Source organism: Ranitomeya imitator, chromosome 7 (assembly GCF_032444005.1).
Source record: "Ranitomeya imitator isolate aRanImi1 chromosome 7, aRanImi1.pri, whole genome shotgun sequence".
Classification (NCBI taxonomy): domain Eukaryota; kingdom Metazoa; phylum Chordata; class Amphibia; order Anura; family Dendrobatidae; genus Ranitomeya; species Ranitomeya imitator.
The window spans coordinates 189,477,072-189,498,705 of NC_091288.1; the positions used below are offsets into that span (position 1 = coordinate 189,477,072).

The following is a 21,634-nucleotide window of genomic DNA, read 5'->3' on the forward strand; positions in this document are numbered from 1 at the left end:
ATAAAAATGTGGTGGATTCCATAGCTGCATCTAATAGTAGTGGTCTGTGCTATGCAGGTTTCCTCTTGCAATTGTGGTGGTGCCCTCCCAGGACTGGCTGCAGTTGGCGTGGAGCTCTCCCGGGATTGGGGTGGCACTCTCCTGGGACTGGCGGCAGTTGGGGTGGCGCTCTTCCAGGACTGGCGGCAGTTGATGTGGCGCTCTCCTGGGAGTGGTGGCAGTTGGGGTTGCGCCCTCCCAGAACTGGCGGCATTTGGGGTGGCGCTTTCCCGAGACTGGAGGCAGTTGAGGTTGCGCTTTCCTGGGACTGGCAACAGTTGGAGTGGCGCCCTCCCTGGATTGGCGGCAGTTGGGTTTGCGCCCTCCCGAGACTGGCGGCAATTGAGTTGGCGCCCTCCCGGGAATGGCTGCAGTTGGGTTGGCGCTCTCCTATCAATGGGGTGGCACTCTCCGGGGACTGGCGGCAGTTAGGGTGGCGTCCTCCCAGGACTGGCGGCAGTTGGGGTGGCGCCCTCCCACAACTGGTTGCAGTTGGGGTGGTGCCTTCCCGAGACTGGCAGCAGTTGGGGCGGCATCCTCTCCCTCTTACTGAGTGGCAGTTGGGGCGGTGCCCTCCCCCTCTTACTGGGTGGCAGTTGGGGCGGTGCCCTCCCCCTCTTACCGGGTGGCAGTTGGGGCGGCACCCTCCCCCTGTTACCGGGTGGCAGTTGGGGCGGCACCCTCCCCCTGTTACCGGGTGGCAGTTGGGGCGGCTCCCTCTTACCAGCGGTGCCTTCCCCCCTCTTACTGACGGCAGTTGGTGTGGTCCCCTCTCCCCTTAGCGATGGCAGTTGGGGCGGGGCGGTGCCCTCCCCCTCTTATCGGTGGCAGTTGGGGCGGTGCCCTCCCCGTCTTACTGGGTGGCAGTTGGGGAGGTGCCCTCCCCCCTCTTACTGACGGCAGTTGGTTCGGTACCCTCCCCCCTCTTACCGGCGGCAGCTGCGGCAGTGCCCTCTCCCTCTTACCGATGGCAGTTGGGAGTCACACTCTCCCTCTTACCGGCGGCAATTATGGGGGGGGGGGGGGCGCCCGGCGCCCTCCCCCTCTTACCGGTGACAGTTGGGGTGGCACCTTCCCCCTCTTACCGATGGCAGTTGGGCGTCACCCTCTCCCTCTTACCGATGGCAGTTGGGGCGGCACCTTCCCCCTCTTACCGATGGCAGTTGGGCGTCACCCTCTCCCTCTTACCGATGGCAGTTGGGGCGGCACCTTCCCCCTCTTACCGATGGCAGTTGGGCGTCACCCTCTCCCTCTTACCGATGGCAGTTGGGGCGGCACCTTCCCCCTCTTACCGGCGGCAGTTGGGAGGGTGCCCTCTCCCTCTTACCGGCGACAGTTGGGGCGGCACCCTCTCCCTCTTAGCGGCGACAGTTGGGGCGGCACCCTCTCCCTCTTAGCGGCGACAGTTGGGGCGGCACCCTCTCCCTCTTACCGGCGACAACTGGGGCGGCACCCTCCCTCTCTTACCGGCGACAGTTGGGGCAGCACCTTCCCTGTCTTGCCGGCAGACACTTGCGGAGCCGCCCCCCTTACCGAGGGCAGCCAAATCCAGATAACGATCCTCTGCTCCCTGTAATTCAGTGAGGCCTGTGATATTAATCCTCTGTGGTTTCTCTCCTAGGCACCTCCAGTGTTGCTTCCAAGTACGAGGAGCTGGAATGCTTGTACGCTGCTGTGGGCAAAGTCATTTATGAAGGTCTAACTAATTACGAGAAATCTACCAACGCAAACCCATCTCAGCTCTTTGGTAAGTGCGGGGTTACGTGCCGGACTCGCTGTGACTGCCTTTCTAACTTGTCTGCGGGGCTGAATCTGTGAAGATGCCCCCACGGACATCGGTCAGTTTTGTCACAGCTGGATTTCTCCAGTAATGGAAATATTCTGAAGACGTCCTGAAGTCCCGTCTAAGACTGATGGCTTTCATAGTCGTTAGTGCGAGAAGTTTTCCCATTCGCTTTATGAATAATACATAAACACATTTGCACTATTTCGAGGGACACACTTAATTGAGAATTTTAGTGAGTAGTTTTTTAGATAATAGAGAAATGTTCTTCTAAAAGTCTCCTGTATTGGTTATATTCACCGTCTCGTCCCCCAGTGGGTACTTGAACAGGGGTTTTATTTTTTTCCCCCCAGAACAATACCTTTCTGTCTGACTGCCGCTGTGAATTGGTTCTGTCAGTAAATCAGGTATAATAGCACAAAAGAACCTAGGCTGTGCAAAATGTAAATGCGAGCCGTCCCTCACTGTCCTCCCCTGTGATCTCCGCAGACAGGTGTAATTTTACTTAAAGAATTGCCTTCTTGTCAGGTGTCATTGTGCATTGTGCAAAACACTTGGAAACACTGTAGGTTAATTTAATCAGGTGCCTGCAAAGTGCTTCAAGGTCAAAAGCTAAGAAATGTGCTGCGCACCGACAACGGCGGTGTAATCTACTTACGTTTAGCAGACACCTGCCACTTTCCGCTTTCTTCTGCCTTGTCGGTTTAGTTACTAATAATGGATAAAACTTGGGGAGTAATAGCTCTCGGCGTCAGCAGCTTCTATCCATCTCCCTCACGTCTACTCTCCCCGTTTTATGAAAAGGTGAACTTCAGGGGGTTGTCCATTACTGAGATATTAAAGGGGTGTTTTCAAGTTGGGAGGTTACTCTTTATCCATGGGATAGGCAATAACTACTGGTTTGCTTGGGTCCGATCGCTGGGGCCTTCACCGATCGCTGAGTTCTGAGGAGCCCCATGAGAATGGAGCGAGGGTCAATCATGTGCGCTGCCGCTCCATTCATTCTTAATGAGACCACCGGTTAATAGACATAAGCTGCACTTAGCTGGTCTTCGCCACTCCCGTAAGAATGAATGGAGTGCATGATTGACCACTGCTGTATTTCCATCTGGATAGGGGTTAACATTGACTCCCAAGAATATACCTTTAATTGTGCTATCCTTAGTAGAGGTCATAAATATCAGTGCCACTGTTACCAGAAGTACATGCTGTGCAGAATGGGTACACCACAACCCTGTATAATGTAGGCCCCCTTGTCTTCTACTGTGGCTCATCTCCAATTCTCAGCTCCGTGTGTATCCTCCGTCGTACACCGTGTTTATCCTCTGTCGTTTGCCGTTTGTATCCTCCGTGGTACGCCGTATGTATCCCCCGCCGTAAGCCATTTATATCCTCTGTCGTACGCCGTGTGCATCCTCCGTGGTACGCCGTGTGCATCCTCCGTGGTACGCCGTGTGCATCCTCCGTGGTACGCCGTGTGCATCCTCCGTCGTACGCCGTGTGCATCCTCCGTCGTACGCCGTGTGCATCCTCCGTCGTACGCCGTGTGCATCCTCCGTCGTACGCCGTGTGCATCCTCCGTCGTACGCCGTGTGCATCCTCCGTCGTACGCCGTGTGCATCCTCCGTCGTACGCCGTGTGCATCCTCCGTCGTACGCCGTGTGCATCCTCCGTCGTACGCCGTGTGCATCCTTCGTCGTACGCCGAGTGCATCTTCCTTCTTACAACGTGTGCATCCTCCGTCGTACTCCGTGGGCATCCTCCGTCGTACTCCGTGGGCATCCTCCGTCGTACTCCGTGGGCATCCTCCGTCTTACGCCGAGTGCTTCTTCCGTCTTACGCCGAGTGCATCTTCCGTCTTACGCCGAGTGCGTCTTACGCCGAGTGCGTCTTCCGCCGAGTGCGTCTTCCGTCTTACGCCGAGTGCGTCCTCCGTTGTACGCCTTGTGTATCCTCCGTCGCACGCCGGGAGCTGGGGAAAAAACTTTATTATCTCTTTTTTTTACTTTTCAAAACTTTTTTTTTTTTCCTTTTTATCAGTACACACAATGTCCCTATACATATATTAAACCATGAAGGAAAGCACTACAACGAAAACATGTAGCCCCATATCCCAGGAAAGATGAAAACCCCTGAGGACAAACAAAGTGAAACCGAAGTTCCAAAATAGCATTCATATATTAATGATAGAATACACAAGAAATTCAATAAAAGCATAAAAACAGAGGACAGTATAATCATGAGATGTATATAGTGAACACATAGCAAATGGAAAGGGTTCCTGTTGAACAAACCATGATTGCGCTCCATAAACGGTGTCCTGGAAAGCCGTCTACCTGGCCTCCTTGGAAGTTGCTCTGGGTTCCCGATTTCCCAGAAGTTTTCTGCGCTCACTGGGAGTTATTTGGCGCAGCTTGTAGAGATGTGTGACTTATCAAAGTCAAGCCATAAAGGGGTTGTTAGGCACTTACATTGAGAACCTATCCATAAGTGATCAATAGGAGATTGGTGCTGGTCCGACCCCATTCCCCCCATCAGCTCCCACTCTGTGAGATACACAGAGAACACCAGGCAGTATTCTTGGTAGCATCCACACTTACAGAAAGCGATTAGGTGCTCGCTACAAGGGTTAATGATCGATTTTTGGCTTACTACATAAAGTGCCCAGTACTGCAGGACATGGCAGCCGCTCACTCGTGTCTGCTCTTCGCAGGGACCCTGATGATCCTGAAGTCGGCCTGCAGCAACAACCCCAGCTACATAGACAGACTCATATCCGTCTTCATGCGCTCACTCCAGAAGATGGTGAGGGAGCACCTGAACCCCCAGGCTGCCGCGGGCACCGCCGACGCCAGCACAGGTATGTACCCTGCAGGAATCGAGGCATATGGCGCCATCTAGCAGCCGTCAGGAGTCCCGGCTTTGTCTCCATACTTGGCGGCCGCCATGATTGAGTGCCAGCTCCTGGGGTTTGGGCGTCTGACATTTCTCCTTCTCTCCAGCAGGCACCAGCGAGCTGGTAATGCTCAGTTTGGACCTGGTGAAGACGCGCCTGGCCGTCATGAGCATGGAAATGAGGAAGAACTTTATCCAGAACATTCTCACGTCTCTCATCGAGAAATCCGCTGACGCCAAGATCCTCCGGGCGGTGGTCAAAATAGTGGAGGAGTGGCTGAAAAATAACACCCCCATGGCGGCAAATCAGGTGGGTCACATTGCACGGTTATCATTGGCTGATCTATACCAGTGGACTGTAGCTCCCCAGCCGTTGTGGCACCACAATTCCCAGCATGCCTCAGCCTAGATCAGCAGTGTACATTATTGCTCTTCAGCTTTGTGGCTTGCCGTGCCTGCTGAGGTGTTTTTTTTCCCTGCAATTTAGCAAAGAAGAGGTGACTTTGTGGCAAAGATCTTCATTTTTCGGAGTCTTAGGTGGCCCGGGTTGCCATGGTAACCTGCGACTGCCTTGGGCGCTGTACAGGCTCTTCAGCGTCTCCCCACCACGCTCCTCGTGTCTGCTACATCATGGGGAGCAGATCATCAAAGAGGGCGTCACAGAAGGAGATTGTGCTCGACGAGGCAAATAATAATGGAAGACACCTTTTAGATTTTCCCAGCTTAAAGGGATCATTACACCTTAAAGATGATGGTTACTATAAGCAAAGCTTTTGTAAGAGCATTTCTGCAACATCCCAAAATCAGGGGTCAATCTCCTGATGATCAGTCCCATCTTCTGCTACTGGCTGACTGAAGCCCCGCCCTCTACTACACACAGTACAGTGGGGAGAGGCTCCTGCTGCAGTCCATTGTCTTAAAGCCACACACAGGATAGAGCGGGTGGACGTGACGGAGCTCCCTAGACACAGATATGACTTCTATATTTCTCAATTTTACCTGTAATGTGAGATAATATGGGATCAAAGAAAAGGAGATTTAGGGCTGGGATTTCATTGGGCCAACTGCGATCTCTCCCGACTCCCCCTATACATGAAATCTTGTCTTGTTGAGTTTTTGCACTTATATTATTCCTGCTGCTCCCCTGAGTATTGCGTTTTTTTGTTATTTCCCCCCCCCCCCCAAAATCTGTTATGTGGTTCTAAATATTTTGGTTAATGTTTATGTAGTGCTAATATTTATGGCCTATACAAAGGGGCGTGGCTCAGCGATAATGGCGAGCGGCCTAAAGACACGCCCCCGAGGATCCTTTGAGCACTGAATAAAATGGCCCACATCTCAGGTGTATCATACCCTGCCTTCTTACTACACAGACTCCTACACTGCGGGAAAAATCCATTTTGCTGGTGAAGATGATGACCTACATAGAAAAGCGCTTTCCCGAAGACCTGGAGTTAAACGCACAGTTTCTGGAGCTTGTTAATTATGTTTACAGGTATGTAAAACGCCCGGTATATATGGGAAGTGGTCGTCCTTTGTATATGGAGCTTAAAGGGGATGTCGACCATCCAGCAACTAAAGGTACCTTTACACTAAACGACTTACCAACGATCACGACCAGCGATACGACCTGGCCGTGATCGTTGGTAAGTCGCTGTGTGGTCGCTGGGGAGCTGTCACACAGACAGCTCTCTCCAGCGACCAACGATCAGGGGAACAACTTCGGCATTGTTGAAACTGTGTTCAACGATGCCGAAGTCCCCGGGTAACTAGGGTAAACATTGGGTTACTAAGTGCAGGGCCGCGCTTAGTAACCCGATATTTACCCTGGTTACCATTGTAAAAAAAAAACAGTACATACTCACATTCTGATGTCTGTCACGTCCCCCGGCGTCAGCTTCCCTGCACTGACTGTCAGCGCCGGCCGTAAAGCAGAGCACAGCGGTGACGTCACCGCTGTGCTCTGCTTTACGGCCGGCAATGACAGTCAGTGCAGGGAAGCTGACGCCGGGGGACGTGACAGACATCAGAATGTGAGTATGTACTGTTTTTTTTTTACAACGGTAACCAGGGTAAATATCGGGTTACTAAGCGCGGCCCTGCACTTAGTAACCCAATGTTTACCCTGGTTACATGTGAACACATCGCTGGATCGGCGTCACACACGCCGATCCAGCGATGACAGCGGGTGATCAGTGACCAAAAAATGGTCCTGATCATTCCCCAACGACCAACGATCTCCCAGCAGGGGCCTGATCGTTGGTCGCTGTCACACATAACGAGATCGTTAGCGGGATCGTTGCTACGTCACCAAAAGCGTGACGTTGTGTGACGGTACTTTTATTCTCTCTATGCACAGTTCATTGTAGACAAACAAGCATTACTTTATTTACCCTCCCTTGGTCCATGGCTTTGACTCCGTCGCTGCCCCAATCACTGATGGTCAGCAGAGGTGATGTCACTCAGCCGCTGAGCAGCTTGCGCTGTCCGCCCGGGCATATATATCTACCATAGCTAACAGTAGAAAGTTTTCTTAAAGGTGACAGCCCCTGTTAACGTTCAGTGGGCATGTTCTTCGTCTATGGATGCACATAGTGAACAGCGTTGCTATACATGTGACAAAACATGACCAGGCGCCCCTATACAGGTCCTTCTCAAAAAATTAGCATATAGTGTTAAATTTCATTATTTACCATAATGTAATGATTACAATTAAACTTTCATATATTATAGATTCATTATCCACCAACTGAAATTTGTCAGGTCTTTTATTGTTTTAATACTGATGATTTTGGCATACAACTCCTGATAACCCAAAAAACCTGTCTCAATAAATTAGCATATCAAGAAAAGGTTCTCTAAACGACCTATTACCCTAATCTTCTGAATCAACTAATTAACTCTAAACACATGCAAAAGATACCTGAGGCTTTTATAAACTCCCTGCCTGGTTCATTACTCAAAACCCCCATCATGGGTAAAGGTACCGTCACACATAGCGACGCTGCAGCGATACCGACAACGATCCGGATCGCTGCAGCGTCGCTGGAGAGCTGTCACACAGACCGCTCTCCAGCGACCAACGATGCCGGTAACCAGGGTAAACATCGGGTAACTAAGCGCAGGGCCGCGCTTAGTAACCCGATGTTTACCCTGGTTACCATCCTAAAAAGTAAAAAAACAAACGCTACATACTTACCTTCTGCTGTCTATCCTCGGCGCTCTGCTTCTCTGGTCTGGCTGTGAGCGCCGGGCAGCCAGAAAGCAGAGCGGTGACGTCACCGCTCTGCTTTCCGGCTGACCGACGCTCACAGCCAGAGCAGGAGGAGAGCAGAGCACAGCGCTGGAGGACAGACGGCTGTAGGTAAGTATGTAGTGTTTGTTTTTTTACTTTTAGGATGGTAACCAGGGTAAACATCGGGTTACTAAGCGCGGCCCTGCGCTTAGTTACCCGATGTTTACCCTGGTTACCAGCAAAGACATCGCTGAATCGGTGTCACACACGCCGATTCAGCGATGTCTACGGGGAGTCCAGCGACGAAATAAAGTTCTGGACTTTCTTCCCCGACCAGCGACAGCACAGCAGGGGCCTGATCGCTGCTGCCTGTCACACTGGACGATATCGCTAGCCAGGACGCTGCAACGTCACGGATCGCTAGCGATATCGTCTAGTGTGATGGTACCTTAAGACTAGCGACATGACAGATGTCAAGAAGGCCATCATTGACACCCTCAAGCAAGAGGGTAAGACCCAGAAAGAAATTTCTCTACAAATAGGCTGTTCCCAGAGTGCTGTATCAAGGCACCTCAATGGTAAGTCTGTTGGAAGGAAACAATGTGGCAGAAAACGCTGTACAACGAGAAGAGGAGACCGGACCCGGAGGAAGATTGTGGAGAAGGACCGATTCCAGACCTTGGGGAACCTGAGGAAGCAGTGGACTGAGTCTGGTGTGGAAACATCCAGAGCCACCGTGCACAGGCGTGTGCAGGAAATGGGCTACAGGTGCCGCATTCCCCAGGTAAAGCCACTTTTGAGCTACAGAGAAGCAGCACTGGACTGTTGCTAAGTGGTCCCAAGTACTTTTTTTCTGATGAAAGCAAATTTTGCATGTCATTCGGAAATCAAGGTGCCAGAGTCTGGAGGAAGACTGGGGAGAAGGAAATGCCAAAATGCCTGAAGTCCAGTGTCAAGTACCCACAGTCAGTGATGGTGTGGGGTGCCATGTCAGCTGCTGGTGTTGGTCCACTGTGTTTCATCAAGGGCAGGGTCAATGCAGCTAGCTATCAGGAGATTTTGGAGCACTTCATGCTTCCATTGGCTGAAATGCTTTATGGAGATGAAGATTTCATTTTTCAGCACGACCTGGCACCTGCTCACAGTGCCAAAACCACTGGTAAATGGTTTACTGACCATGGTATTACTGTGCTCAATTGGCCTGCCAACTCTCCTGACCTGAACCCCATAGAGAATCTGTGGGATATTGTGAAGAGAAAGTTGAGAGACGCAAGACCCAACACTCTGGATGAGCTTAAGGCCGCTATTGAAGCATCCTGGGCCTCCATAACATCTCAGCAGTGTCACAGGCTGATTGCCTCCATGCCACGCCGCACTGAAGCAGTCATTTCTGCCAAAGGATTCCCGACCAAGTATTGAGTGCATAACTGAACATTATTATTTGTTGGTTTTTTTGTTTGTTATTAAAAAACACTTTTATTTGATTGGATGGGTGAAATATGCTAATTTATTGAGACAGGTTTTTTGGGTTATCAGGAGTTGTATGCCAAAATCATCAGTATTAAAACAATAAAAGACCTGACAAATTTCAGTTGGTGGATAATGAATCTATAATATATGAAAGTTTAATTGTAATCATTACATTATGGTAAATAATGAAATTTAACACTATATGCTAATATTTTGAGAAGGACCTGTACATATAACAGGAGCCCCGATATATGGTGTTCTGTCTCGCTCCCATGTGATGACCCCTCTCCTATAGATGTCGGCTATGTAACGTCTGCTTTGCCTTTCGCAGAGACGAGAACCTCTCTGGGAGTGAACTCACCGCCAAGCTGGAACCTGCGTTCCTGTCCGGACTCCGCTGCTCGCAGCCCCAAATTCGGGCGAAATTCTTTGAGGCCTTTGATACGTCCATGAAGCGGCGAGTGTATGATCGGCTGCTTTACCTCACTTGTTCCCAGAACTGGGAAGCAATGGGCAATCATTTCTGGATTAAGCAGTGTATAGAGGTAAGCTGGCGTGCCATCTGGTAATTCATGGACCATATATCCCAAAATATACAATGGTCACTGCTTCCTTCCAAACTCCACACTGCCCTGTCCACCGCTACTATGTGGTATTGTTACTAACCCTCCTAAGCCGTCTATATGGGCATGTAGGTCATAGGAAGCTGAATATAATGGCACCTTAATATCTGAGATCCCATATCTTATTCTGGAGAAATCCACATTTTTCTTAATATGGAAATGAGCTGTTAAGATCTATGGGCGGGACATAGATCTCCCCAAGAATCTGCTGCTGAGGCTTATTTTAACTGACAGTCTGCTCTCCTGATCTACATGTCTCACACTGGTAACTCCCCCTTTCATTTACAATAATCTCTAGAGGCAGATTCTCGGGGAGATCTATGTCCGGCCCATAGATCTTAACAGCTCATTTACATATTAAGAAGAATGTGGATTTCTCTGGAATAAGACATCAGATCAAGGTATCATTTTATACAACTTCCTATGACCTTCATGTCCATATCGACGGCTTAGGAGGGTTGATCCTACTGACCGATTCCCTTTAGGTAAATGGGGTTGAGCTTTCTACCGCACACAACCTATAGATGGGGGCAGCGCTGTTTTTGGAGGAAAGCAAGCATGTTTTTTTTAGTCCATGACAACCCCTTTAAGGAAGACCTGTCTCCTTTCACATGATTTGCACTTTCATTTTTTTTTTTCCCCTCGCCTTCTTCCAAGAGCCATAACGTTTTATATTTTTCCATCTACACAGCCGTATGATGCCTGATTTTTTATTTTTTTTTTATTTTATTTTTTTTTGCAAGGCGAGTTGTGATTGAGTGACACCATTCATTATACCATATACTGTACTGAAGAACTGAAAAAAAAAATCCAAGTCTGGTGAAGTAGCGGAATTACATTTTGTTTTTAAATTGTTTTCACTGTTTTTTGAGTTTCTTCTTTGGTTTTGTGTCGCCATTCTCCCATGGACCTTAATGGCTCTTGTTTTTGTTTTTTTTTTTTGTTTGCCGAGTCGTAGTTTTTATTGGAGCCATTTTGTGGTGCATACAACACTTTGATCACTTTTTTTTTTATTGCATTTATTTTATCTTTTTGCGGGTATTCTTTTTTCTCCTTTTTGATTTTAGCCATAAGTGTTACTCAATTTTATATTGAAAAGGTCGATATTGGTCAATATGCATATTTAATTTCCCAGAGGAGCTGCATGGCTTATGAGCCTCATACTGGCAGGTCACTCTCCACAAGGAGAAACATTAACCCTTAGATCTCAGTCTTGGCTTCTCACCTATCCAAATCAGACCTCATACTTTACACTGATGAGGGGCAATACCCTAAAACACGTGTCTACAGATTGAGAATCGAATTTGGCTTGTCTTGTTAAAGGGTCGATATTGACTTGTAGGATCGCTACTTCCAATAGGTGGCACTATAGAGTTCAAGTCCTTCCTCTCTGAAGAGACTATTAACATATTTAATTTTATATGTTCATAGATCTGACTTTAACTATACCAAATCTGTTTTATAGATCTTTTTTTTTTTAACTGGAAAATGGGGGTAATTGAAGTTTTTATCAGGACGTTTTATGTCTGCAAAGGTTTAAAGGGACTAAAAAAAAGGAAGGTTTCTATATATTTCTTTGTATTACAAGAAATCATTGGATAAAATGTATTTTTGTTTTTCTCCCACTCGCCTGTATGATTAGACAAGGCTCTTTTTCACCTTCTCCCTATGTTGCACACATATAAGCCCTAGTCCCTCCGATTAACCCTTTGATCCCCGGCCTGTCTCCTGTGCAGCTCCTGCTGGCGGTCTGCGAGAAGAACACTACAATTGGCACAAGCTGCCAGGGCGCCATGCTCCCATCTATTACTAATGTCATCAACCTAGCCGACAGTCACGACCGGGCAGCGTTCGCTATGGTTACCCACGTCAAGCAGGAGCCGAGGGAGAGAGAGAACAGCGAATCCAAGGAAGAGGTATTGTTTTTTTTTTAAGGAATTCAAAAGTCTTTGCTTTGAATAGCCGCGGCCGTGTACTGTTATTGGAATTATATGTAGACGGGTGTGAGATACTTTTAGTTTTACAAGCATTTCTAAAACTTCCGTTGCTTTGGCGTCACCCAGAGGCTTTTCCTCTTCCATTGTTCCATGTGTGAGGTCTGTCAAAACCTCGGTTTCCCGGGGAGTCCAAGAAATGACAGATAGCAGAGAGCCTAAACCCTCTGTACATGCCACAGCAAGAGCTCACACGTTAACCTTTTCATTAGGTTTTGGGACACTATTTATTGCAAGTTCCTTAAATGCTTCTATCAGCAGATTTGCTTTATTGTAGTAGTGGAGCGGCGCGCTGCCTGTGAGACGGCGTGCTGCCTGTGAGACGGCGCGCTGCCTGTGAGACGGCGCGCTGCCTGTGAGACGGCGCGCTGCCTGTGAGACGGCGCGCTGCCTGTGAGACGGCGCGCTGCCTGTGAGAAGGCGCTCTGCCTGTGAGACGGCGCTCTGCCTGTGAGACGGCGCGCGCGCTGCCTGTGAGACGGCACGCGCTGCCTGTGAGACGGCGCGCGCTGCCTGTGAGACGGCGCGCGCTGCCTGTGAGACGGGGCGCGCTGCCTGTGAGACGGGGCGCTCTGCCTGTGAGACGGGGCGCTCTGCCTGTGAGACGGGGCGCTCTGCCTGTGAGACGGGGCGCTCTGCCTGTGAGACGGGGCGCTCTGCCTGTGAGACGGGGCGCTCTGCCTGTGAGACGGGGCGCTCTGCCTGTGAGACGGGGCGCTCTGCCTGTGAGACGGGGCGCTCTGCCTGTGAGACGGGGCGCTCTGCCTGCGAGTTTGGATCGGGTACCGTTACAGTACCCGGACCTCATTCAGATGAATCAGGGGCCCAAACATCCATTGTTTGCCATGCTGTCCTCTGCATGACAGCAGAGTAAACACAGGCTCTGATCGGCGGTAAAATCATTACCACGGGTCAGAGAGCCGTGGCTCCCACACTGTCAAATGAGCAGTAAAAAGTTTACCTCCGGTCACAGGTGACGACTGATGCAAGTACTGGTCCTATCACCTGCTGTCGCTTATAACAGCGAGAGTAGGCGACCGGTGATTGGAGTATTCATCATCCGGCTCCTGCACTATAAGTTAATTTTTTTTTTAAATGGCGTGGGTTCCTCTCTTCTTGATAACCAGCATGGTAAAACTGACAGCTGCTGGCTGCAACCCTCTGCTGTCAGCTTTGTCATGGCTGGTTATCAAGAACAGAGGGGTCCCCACACCATTTTTTTTAAATTATTAACTAAATAATAAAAAACGGTGGTGTTCCCCTTCATTTTTTGACAACCTGCCAAGCTAAAGCAGACAGATGGGAGCTGGTATTCTCAGGCTAGTAAGCAAACATGAAATGGCATGCAGCCGCCCCAGAAAAGGCACATCTATTAGATGCGCCAATTCTGTCTCTTTGCCTGGCACTTCCCTCTTGCCCTGTGGCAGTGGCAAATGGGGTTAACATTTATGGGGCTGATGTCAGCTGTTTAATGGCCGCTGACTTCAAGCCCACAAGTTAGTTATGGAGAGGCGTCTATAAGTACTGCCCCATGGTGGGTAAGATTTCAGTTTGTGATTTTATTAGCCTGAGCCTATGGGCTAATACTTGAAACAGGTCAACAACATTAAAACTGTTGTATCTTCCCTCTTAAAGGCTGTAGGATAGGACATCACATCTCTGGGACCCCCACTGATCCTGGGATGCTAGCAGTCATGGGATAAATTGTCTGTTCTGTTGCCTGCCCAGTGACCCATGTCTGTGACTGCAAAAAAGTGAAGCATGGCCCCATTTTCCAGCCTGAATTCCCTTTATTCGCTGGTTTACTTGGGGTCTGAGATGTCAAACCTCAAACCAGTCATGAGGCGATGACCTATCCTAGCAATATTTCACAATCTTCGAGATGGAAATCTTTTTTTTTTTTTTAGTTTTAATAAAGTATGAGGCAGATCAGCTTTCATAAAACTGCGCCACCTAGGAAATCTTTTTTTAATTTGTTAAAATTATGAATTTTTTTTTTTTTTACAATATTAAAGCTAATAAAATTATTTATTTTATTTTCAGGATGTTGAAATTGATATTGAGCTTGCACCAGGCGACCAAAGCACCAACCCCAAAACTAAGGAGCAGTCCGAAAAGGACATCGGCAACCAGCTCCATATGCTAACCAACAGACATGACAAATTCCTGGACTCTCTGCGTGAAGTGAAGGTCAGTGCCGCTTGTCCTCCATCGTGGTGGACCTGATGGCCTTGTTCACTGATGTGTTACAATAGTCTGATGCCGTTATCTTCCTCCTATGGTTTTGTCTTTGTGTCCTCTGCAGACCGGAGCCCTCCTCGTCTCTTTTGTTCAGCTGTGTCATATAGCCACCCCCTTGGCGGAGAAGATTTGGATACAACTCTTCCCAAGATTGTGGAAAATACTTTCTGACCGGCAGCAACATGTAAGTCACCTATGTAGCCGGCATATTTTTCGGCAGTGGGGTATATTACCCGCCACTAAGACAGAAGAGGGCAAGAAAACGTCTTTATACATCATCTAATCTGAAACAGGAACACATGGGCTACTTGCACAGTGAACAAGTCTGTAGGATCATGTTCACACACCACCAAGAAACCTGAAGACACAAAAGAGAATAGTAAAACCAAAAACACTCAGTTTGAAAAAATGTTGCAGTAATCCGCAAGTGCTAGTAAAAGATGTAAAAAACAGGGTATTTGGTTGATACGTTTTTTGCAAAAAATGTATACTAAGCTGCTCTACCAATCTTCACGGTATACCCTTATCAGAGCAGTCCTAACTAATGTATGCAATCCCTATCTGATGTATTTAAAAACCTGATCATCTGTATATAACCTGTGTGAACAGGGTTCAGAGAGGAAAAATCCATGTATCAACCAAATACCCTGTTTTTTACATCTTTTACTAGCACTTGCGGATTACTGCAACATTTTTTCAAACTGAGTGTTTTTGGTTTTACTATTCTCTTTTGTGTCTTCAGGTTTCTTGGTGGTGTGTGAACATGATCCTACAGACTTGTTCACTGTGCAAGTAGCCCATGTGTTCCTGTTTCCATAATTGTTCTCTTGTGTCTACAAGACTGGGGAGTTCCACCACTCCTCTTGGGCTATCTGCACAATAGCTGTTCTACCCTGTATGCACACATGGATTTTTCCTCTCTGAACCCTGTTCACACAGGTTATATACAGATGATCAGGTTTTTAAATACATCAGATAGGGATTGCATACATTAGTTAGGACTGCTCTGATAAGGGTATACCGTGAAGATTGGTAGAGCAGCTTAGTATACATTTTTTGCAAAAAACGTATCAACCAAATACCCTGTTTTTTACATCTTTTACTAGCACTTGCGGATTACTGCAACATTTTTTCAAACTGAGTGTTTTTGGTTTTACTATTCTCTTTTGTGTCTTCAGGTTTCTTGGTGGTGTGTGAACATGATCCTACAGACTTGTTCACTGTGCAAGTAGCCCATGTGTTCCTGTTTCCATAATTGTTCTCTTGTGTCTACAAGACTGGGGAGTTCCACCACTCCTCTTGGGCTATCTGCACAATAGCTGTTCTACCCTGTATGCACACATGGATTTTTCCTCTCTGAACCCTGTTCACACAGGTTATATACAGATGATCAGGTTTTTAAATACATCAGATAGGGATTGCATACATTAGTTAGGACTGCTCTGATAAGGGTATACCGTGAAGATTGGTAGAGCAGCTTAGTATACATTTTTTGCAAAAAACGTATCAACCAAATACCCTGTTTTTTACATCTTTTACTAGCACTTGCGGATTACTGCAACATTTTTTCAAACTGAGTGTTTTTGGTTTTACTATTCTCTTTTGTGTCTTCAGGTTTCTTGGTGGTGTGTGAACATGATCCTACAGACTTGTTCACTGTGCAAGTAGCCCATGTGTTCCTGTTTCCATAATTGTTCTCTTGTGTCTACAAGACTGGGGAGTTCCACCACTCCTCTTGGGCTATCTGCACAATAGCTGTTCTACCCTGTATGCACACATGGATTTTTCCTCTCTGAACCCTGTTCACACAGGTTATATACAGATGATCAGGTTTTTAAATACATCAGATAGGGATTGCATACATTAGTTAGGACTGCTCTGATAAGGGTATACCGTGAAGATTGGTAGAGCAGCTTAGTATACATTTTTTGCAAAAAACGTATCAACCAAATACCCTGTTTTTTACATCTTTTACTAGCACTTGCGGATTACTGCAACATTTTTTCAAACTGAGTGTTTTTGGTTTTACTATTCTCTTTTGTGTCTTCAGGTTTCTTGGTGGTGTGTGAACATGATCCTACAGACTTGTTCACTGTGCAAGTAGCCCATGTGTTCCTGTTTCCATAATTGTTCTCTTGTGTCTACAAGACTGGGGAGTTCCACCACTCCTCTTGGGCTATCTGCACAATAGCTGTTCTACCCTGTATGCACACATGGATTTTTCCTCTCTGAACCCTGTTCACACAGGTTATATACAGATGATCAGGTTTTTAAATACATCAGATAGGGATTGCATACATTAGTTAGGACTGCTCTGATAAGGGTATATCGTGAAGATTGGTAGAGCAGCTTAGTATACATTTTTTGCAAAAAACGTATCAACCAAATACCCTGTTTTTTACATCTTTTACTAGCACTTGCGGATTACTGCAACATTTTTTCAAACTGAGTGTTTTTGGTTTTACTATTCTCTTTTGTGTCTTCATCATCTAATCTGAGTAGAAGTCCTCAGAAGGTACCTAAAAGGGTCAAGGAGAAGGGCCGAAATAAATCCTATAGCCGTCACATAATGGCTTCTCTGCCTGGCTATTTTCTCATCTTGAGTTTTCAGACATCTGCAGGTCTTTGCCTATATCTCTTGTTGAATTTTTAACCTATAGGACCCCCATGAATCCTGAGAATGAAGGGGCCACGGCGCTGCGTCCATGCACAGTGGCCACCTATTGTGCAGACCCCTTTCTGGGTAGCTGTGAGCGCCGCTCTACACTCAAAACATAAGGCGTTGCAGCTCTGAGGCCCCTTTATTATCAGAATAGATGGGGGTCCCAGAGGTCAAAACCAAGATGGCATATCCTAGTGATGGAATGCCCCTTAAAGGGTTTTTTTTCCCTGCATTAAAACCTAGTGTATGGTCCCAGGGTGGGGAAAAACTACGGTCCACTCAGACCAGCATAGGTCCTCTGCACTGGCTTTTGTGTCCATGCCCCCGTCCTGGTAGAGATATTATTATTTGACTGCTGCAGGCAATCATCAGCTGCAGCCTTCAACAGGAAAATCCTATACGGATGTACTGCCATCACGTTGTATTGCTCATGCCAGTAAACTGATAGGAGACGTGGAAGCCAGTGCAGGAGAGCGCTGCCGGTCTGTGAGGTGAGAACAGAGGTTTAATCATTTTTTTTTTTTGTGCTTCTTAATTTTCACCCCTTGGTCCATACAAACAGAGTTTTAAAGGCAATTTTTAAAATTAATTCTGATGATTCTTTTGATTGTTTGGTCTGATGACATTGAGATTCCGATTTCCCAGTGTATCTTCTGCTTTCTGCTTCTGATATTCCACAATGGGCTTCAACAAAATAAAAAAAAGCTTGTACTCGCCTCCTGTGCCTGCACCATTCCAGCAGTGTTAGCACTCGCGGTCCTGGGTCTCCCGTGCAGTTGTTATGACCCGTGAGCCCGGCGCCCAATCAGCGCTGGCGTTGCTGGCTCCGCCTTCTGTCGAATTGAACATAAAGATGAAATGAGAGATCAGCTGCAGCCCTCACTACTTCAAGGCGGGGACAGTGACGCCATTTCTGATTGGATGCCGGGCTCACGTGTCATAACTCCGCACCAGAGCTCAGCCAACCACGAGTGCCGACTCCGCAGGAACGACACCTGCCAGGAAGATGAGTATAATATTTTTTATTTTATCGGGGACAAACATGTAGATAAAGAAGGGCTTGTCCTAATAGCGGACAACCCCTTTAACTACACTTGTATATATTAATTTTGGTGCCAACGATGTCTGAATGGTTTTATATTAAGTTTATGGGGCTGATTAAGAATATGACTTTGGTTTTGCTAGATTGGCTCTAGTTTCTGAGATATTTAATAATTACAGTAGAATTCTGGGCAGAGCACTGCAAGGAGCTTCGTGGTCACACCCGGGGTGCACGGAGCCTCGGGGTCACATCCAGGGTGCGCGGAGCTTCGCGGTCACACCCGGGGTGCGCGGAGCCTCGCGGTCACACCCGGGGTGCTCTGAGCCTCGCGGTCACACCCGGGGTGCTCGGAGCCTCGCGGTCACACCCGGGGTGCTCGGAGCCTCGCGGTCACACCCGGGGTGCTCGGAGCCTCTCGGTCACACCCGGGGTGCGCGGAGCCTCTCGGTCACACCCGGGGTGCGCGGAGCCTCTCGGTCACACCCGGGGTGCGCGGAGCCTCGCGGTCACACCCGGGGTGCGCGGAGCCTCGCGGTCACACCCGGGGTGCGCGGAGCCTCGCGGTCACACCCGGGGTGCGCGGAGCCTCGCGGTCACACCCGGGGTGCGCGGAGCCTCGCGGTCACACCCGGGGTGCTCTGAGCCTCGCGGTCACACCCGGGGTGCTCTGAGCCTCGCGGTCACACCCGGGGTGCTCTGAGCCTCGCGGTCACACCCGGGGTGCACCATCTAATTAACATGTGATTAAGCTGCATTTTTTTCAGCATGGAGGTAGCTATTGTAACACTAAACGTGCGATTTTCATAGGCGCTATGTCCCCCACAGAGCGATCTGGTTAGTTTACACGATCCATATGGCTGGCACACTCCCTGTAAAGCTAATATTCTTCATTCTGCTGTGAAGGCCGATTATTAGGATGCGGTGGATGAGGGATATAGAGTGGCGTGTTACTGCAGGTCTAGCTATTTCTCATTCTCCAGGCCTCCCTCCTATCATTCACACGCGTTATGTACTGATACAGGTGCTCCCGAGATCCCAGCTCACTGGAGCTTGCAATCATTGCTCTTTCTTTTTGTTCCCAGGCGCTGGCTGGGGAAATCAGCCCGTTCCTGTGCAGCGGGAGCCACCAGGTGCAGAGAGATTGTCAGCCGAGCGCCTTGAACTGCTTTGTGGAGGCCATGTCTCAGTGCGTCCCTCCAATCCCCATCAGGCCTTGTGTACTCAAGTACCTGGGGAAGACGCACAACTTGTGGTTCCGCTCCACGCTCATGCTGGAGCACCAGGCGTTCGAGAAAGGTCTCAGCCTGCAGATCAAACCCAAGCAGACGAGCGAGTTTTACGAGCAAGAAAGCATCACCCCACCCCAGCAGGTGAGTGTCATTCCGGCTGCCTCCGCACTTTTGGAGAAGGCATTTGTATGGATTCTGGCAGGCAGGAGGAGACGCCTAATCTTACTGTGCGATAATGTTCCACAGTCTGTTTTTTTGGACCCAAAGCTCTATGAACACGTTTCCCTCGCCATTATGACTTGATTCGATTTTCCCTGCGCTCTGTTATTCTTTGTCTCTTGTTCCTGTGGACAGAGATGGTCGGTAATAAGTCGTAAAAAAAAAAATACTGCTCTAAAAGACCATTAATAAAGGGATGGAAGAGTTAATACAGAAGGCTGCCGGGCAAATGGACCGTCTTATTCTGAAAGGAAAACCCACAAAAGGAGGCCATTAAAGCCCGATAATAGTGTGCAGTAAACACTGGGATATACGGCGGCTGACGTCTGCCAGCTTGTAGGGGATGAGCAGGCGGCTGCTTGTGCCTGAGGAAGGGCAGAGAGTTGGTTAAGGGTCTTTTCTAGGCCCTGCTCTCCTCTATATCATTTCATCTTTGTGGCCTGGTCATGCTGGTATCTTCTAAGTTCATCCTGCAAAGGTATCCTACATCTTTGCATTATCACTACATTCTAGGTCCCACATGTAGCCATGGTGGACATATCTATGGTTACTGAGCATTAAAAGGGTAGTCCAGCCTAAATTAGTCCTGCCTGAACAAGTTAACACCTATTCAATGCATAAGTGTTAAACGCTAGATCAGTGCAAGGCCTACTGCTTCATCCCGCACCTACCATTAGGAAAGGGTCTTGTGTTCCCCTCCTCTCCGGGATCTTCCCTGACCTCAAGACCACAAGTGGTAGAAGTTTAATGGTGCATAGGTGTAAACTGTTAGATTGGTGCAAGGCCTACTGCTTCATCCCGCACGTACCATTAGGAAAGGGTCTTGTGTTCCCCTCCTCTCCTGGATCTTCCCTGACCTCAAGACCACAAGTGGTAGAAGTTGAATGGTGCATAGGTGTAAACTGTTAGATTGGTGTAAGGCCTACTGCTTCATCCCGCACCTACCATTAGGAAAGGGTCTTGTGTTCCCCTCCTCTCCTGGATCTTCCCTGACCTCAAGACCACAAGTAGTAGAAGTTGAATGGTGCATAGGTGTTAATTATTACATCGGTGTAAGGCCTACTGCTTCATCCCGCACCTACCATTAGGAAAGGGTCTTGTGTTCCCCTCCTCTCCTGGATCTTCCCGGACCTCAAGACCACAAGTAGTAGAAGTTGAATGGTGCATAGGTGTTAACTATTACATCGGTGTAAGGCCTACTGCTTCATCCCCTACCTACCATTAGGAAAGGGTCTTGTGTTCCCCTCCTCTCCTGGATCTTCCCTGACCTCAAGACCACAAGTGGTAGAAGTTGAATGGTGCAGAAGGTTGCCCGTGCGCCCTGCAGCTCCGTTCAGGAGTGACACTTGACCTTTACTAGCTGTGACCTGCCACACTTGACTCCTACTGGCAATCGTCTTGTAGCCATGGGGAATTAAGTTACACGTTCTGAGTGTCTGCAGGGGTCTCCGTGGTGTGGGGGCGCACCGATTTAACCATTATCGCCTATCTAGATGTGGTGATAGTTTATTGACTTTCTAGACTTAAGTTACTAAAGCTTGCCATACACATTAGGTGACTGTCGGCCGGACAATGCTTCGGCCGATCGTTTGGCCAGCAGCCATCTCATCCGCCTCTCCCATACACAGGAGTAATCGTTCAGCCGAGCGCTCCTGTGCTGTCTAATAGAAAACCGCCGACTAATGCGGCTTATCTCGGGGAGAACAATGCGAATCGGACATGTCTAATCAACATCTCTCTGTTTTCCTCAATCAGTACACATACACACCGTCCACCAAACTCATCCAGATTGGCCGGTTCAGCTGACATTTGTCTGTATATGGGGGCGTAAAGTGGGGTTGTCCGGCCTTGAGTACAAGTCTGCAGTCACTCCATGGGGATTCAGACTTGCGGATTCTCACATTGCACAGGTCGGCGGTGAGCGCGTGGCCTCAAGTACGTCATTTGCTTACATGCGGTTACATGCCGACTAGACGTGCACAGCCTCTTTCAATGCAAGTGAATTGAGCGACGTCTAGTCGGAATGTGGCCGGAAGCATGCAAATGGCACATGATCGGCCGCTCCAGGCATCGGAGAAGCCTCACAATTTTGCTTTTCTTGTTGGGGTTTGGAAAGGTTGGCGGCTGCCTGTAATCCAGTGGTTGACATGGTGAGTCACGTCCGCATCCAAATAATGTGGAAATGTGCCTTCTCCTTCTATC

General features: G+C 48.5%; 1 protein-coding gene across 1 annotated transcript in view; it reads left to right on the forward strand.

Moving 5' to 3' along the window:
• The window catches only part of TRRAP (transformation/transcription domain associated protein), a 166,518-nt gene that overhangs the window by 69,452 nt on the left and 75,432 nt on the right, over positions 1 to 21,634 (forward strand). Inside the window, exons 45-53 of the mRNA XM_069734247.1 lie at positions 1,661 to 1,786; positions 4,536 to 4,682; positions 4,825 to 5,027; positions 6,091 to 6,212; positions 9,754 to 9,967; positions 11,782 to 11,961; positions 14,083 to 14,229; positions 14,345 to 14,464; positions 19,067 to 19,354. Coding sequence (XP_069590348.1) covers positions 1,661 to 1,786; positions 4,536 to 4,682; positions 4,825 to 5,027; positions 6,091 to 6,212; positions 9,754 to 9,967; positions 11,782 to 11,961; positions 14,083 to 14,229; positions 14,345 to 14,464; positions 19,067 to 19,354 — 1,547 coding nt within the window. The remainder of the gene's footprint in view (positions 1 to 1,660; positions 1,787 to 4,535; positions 4,683 to 4,824; positions 5,028 to 6,090; positions 6,213 to 9,753; positions 9,968 to 11,781; positions 11,962 to 14,082; positions 14,230 to 14,344; positions 14,465 to 19,066; positions 19,355 to 21,634) is intronic.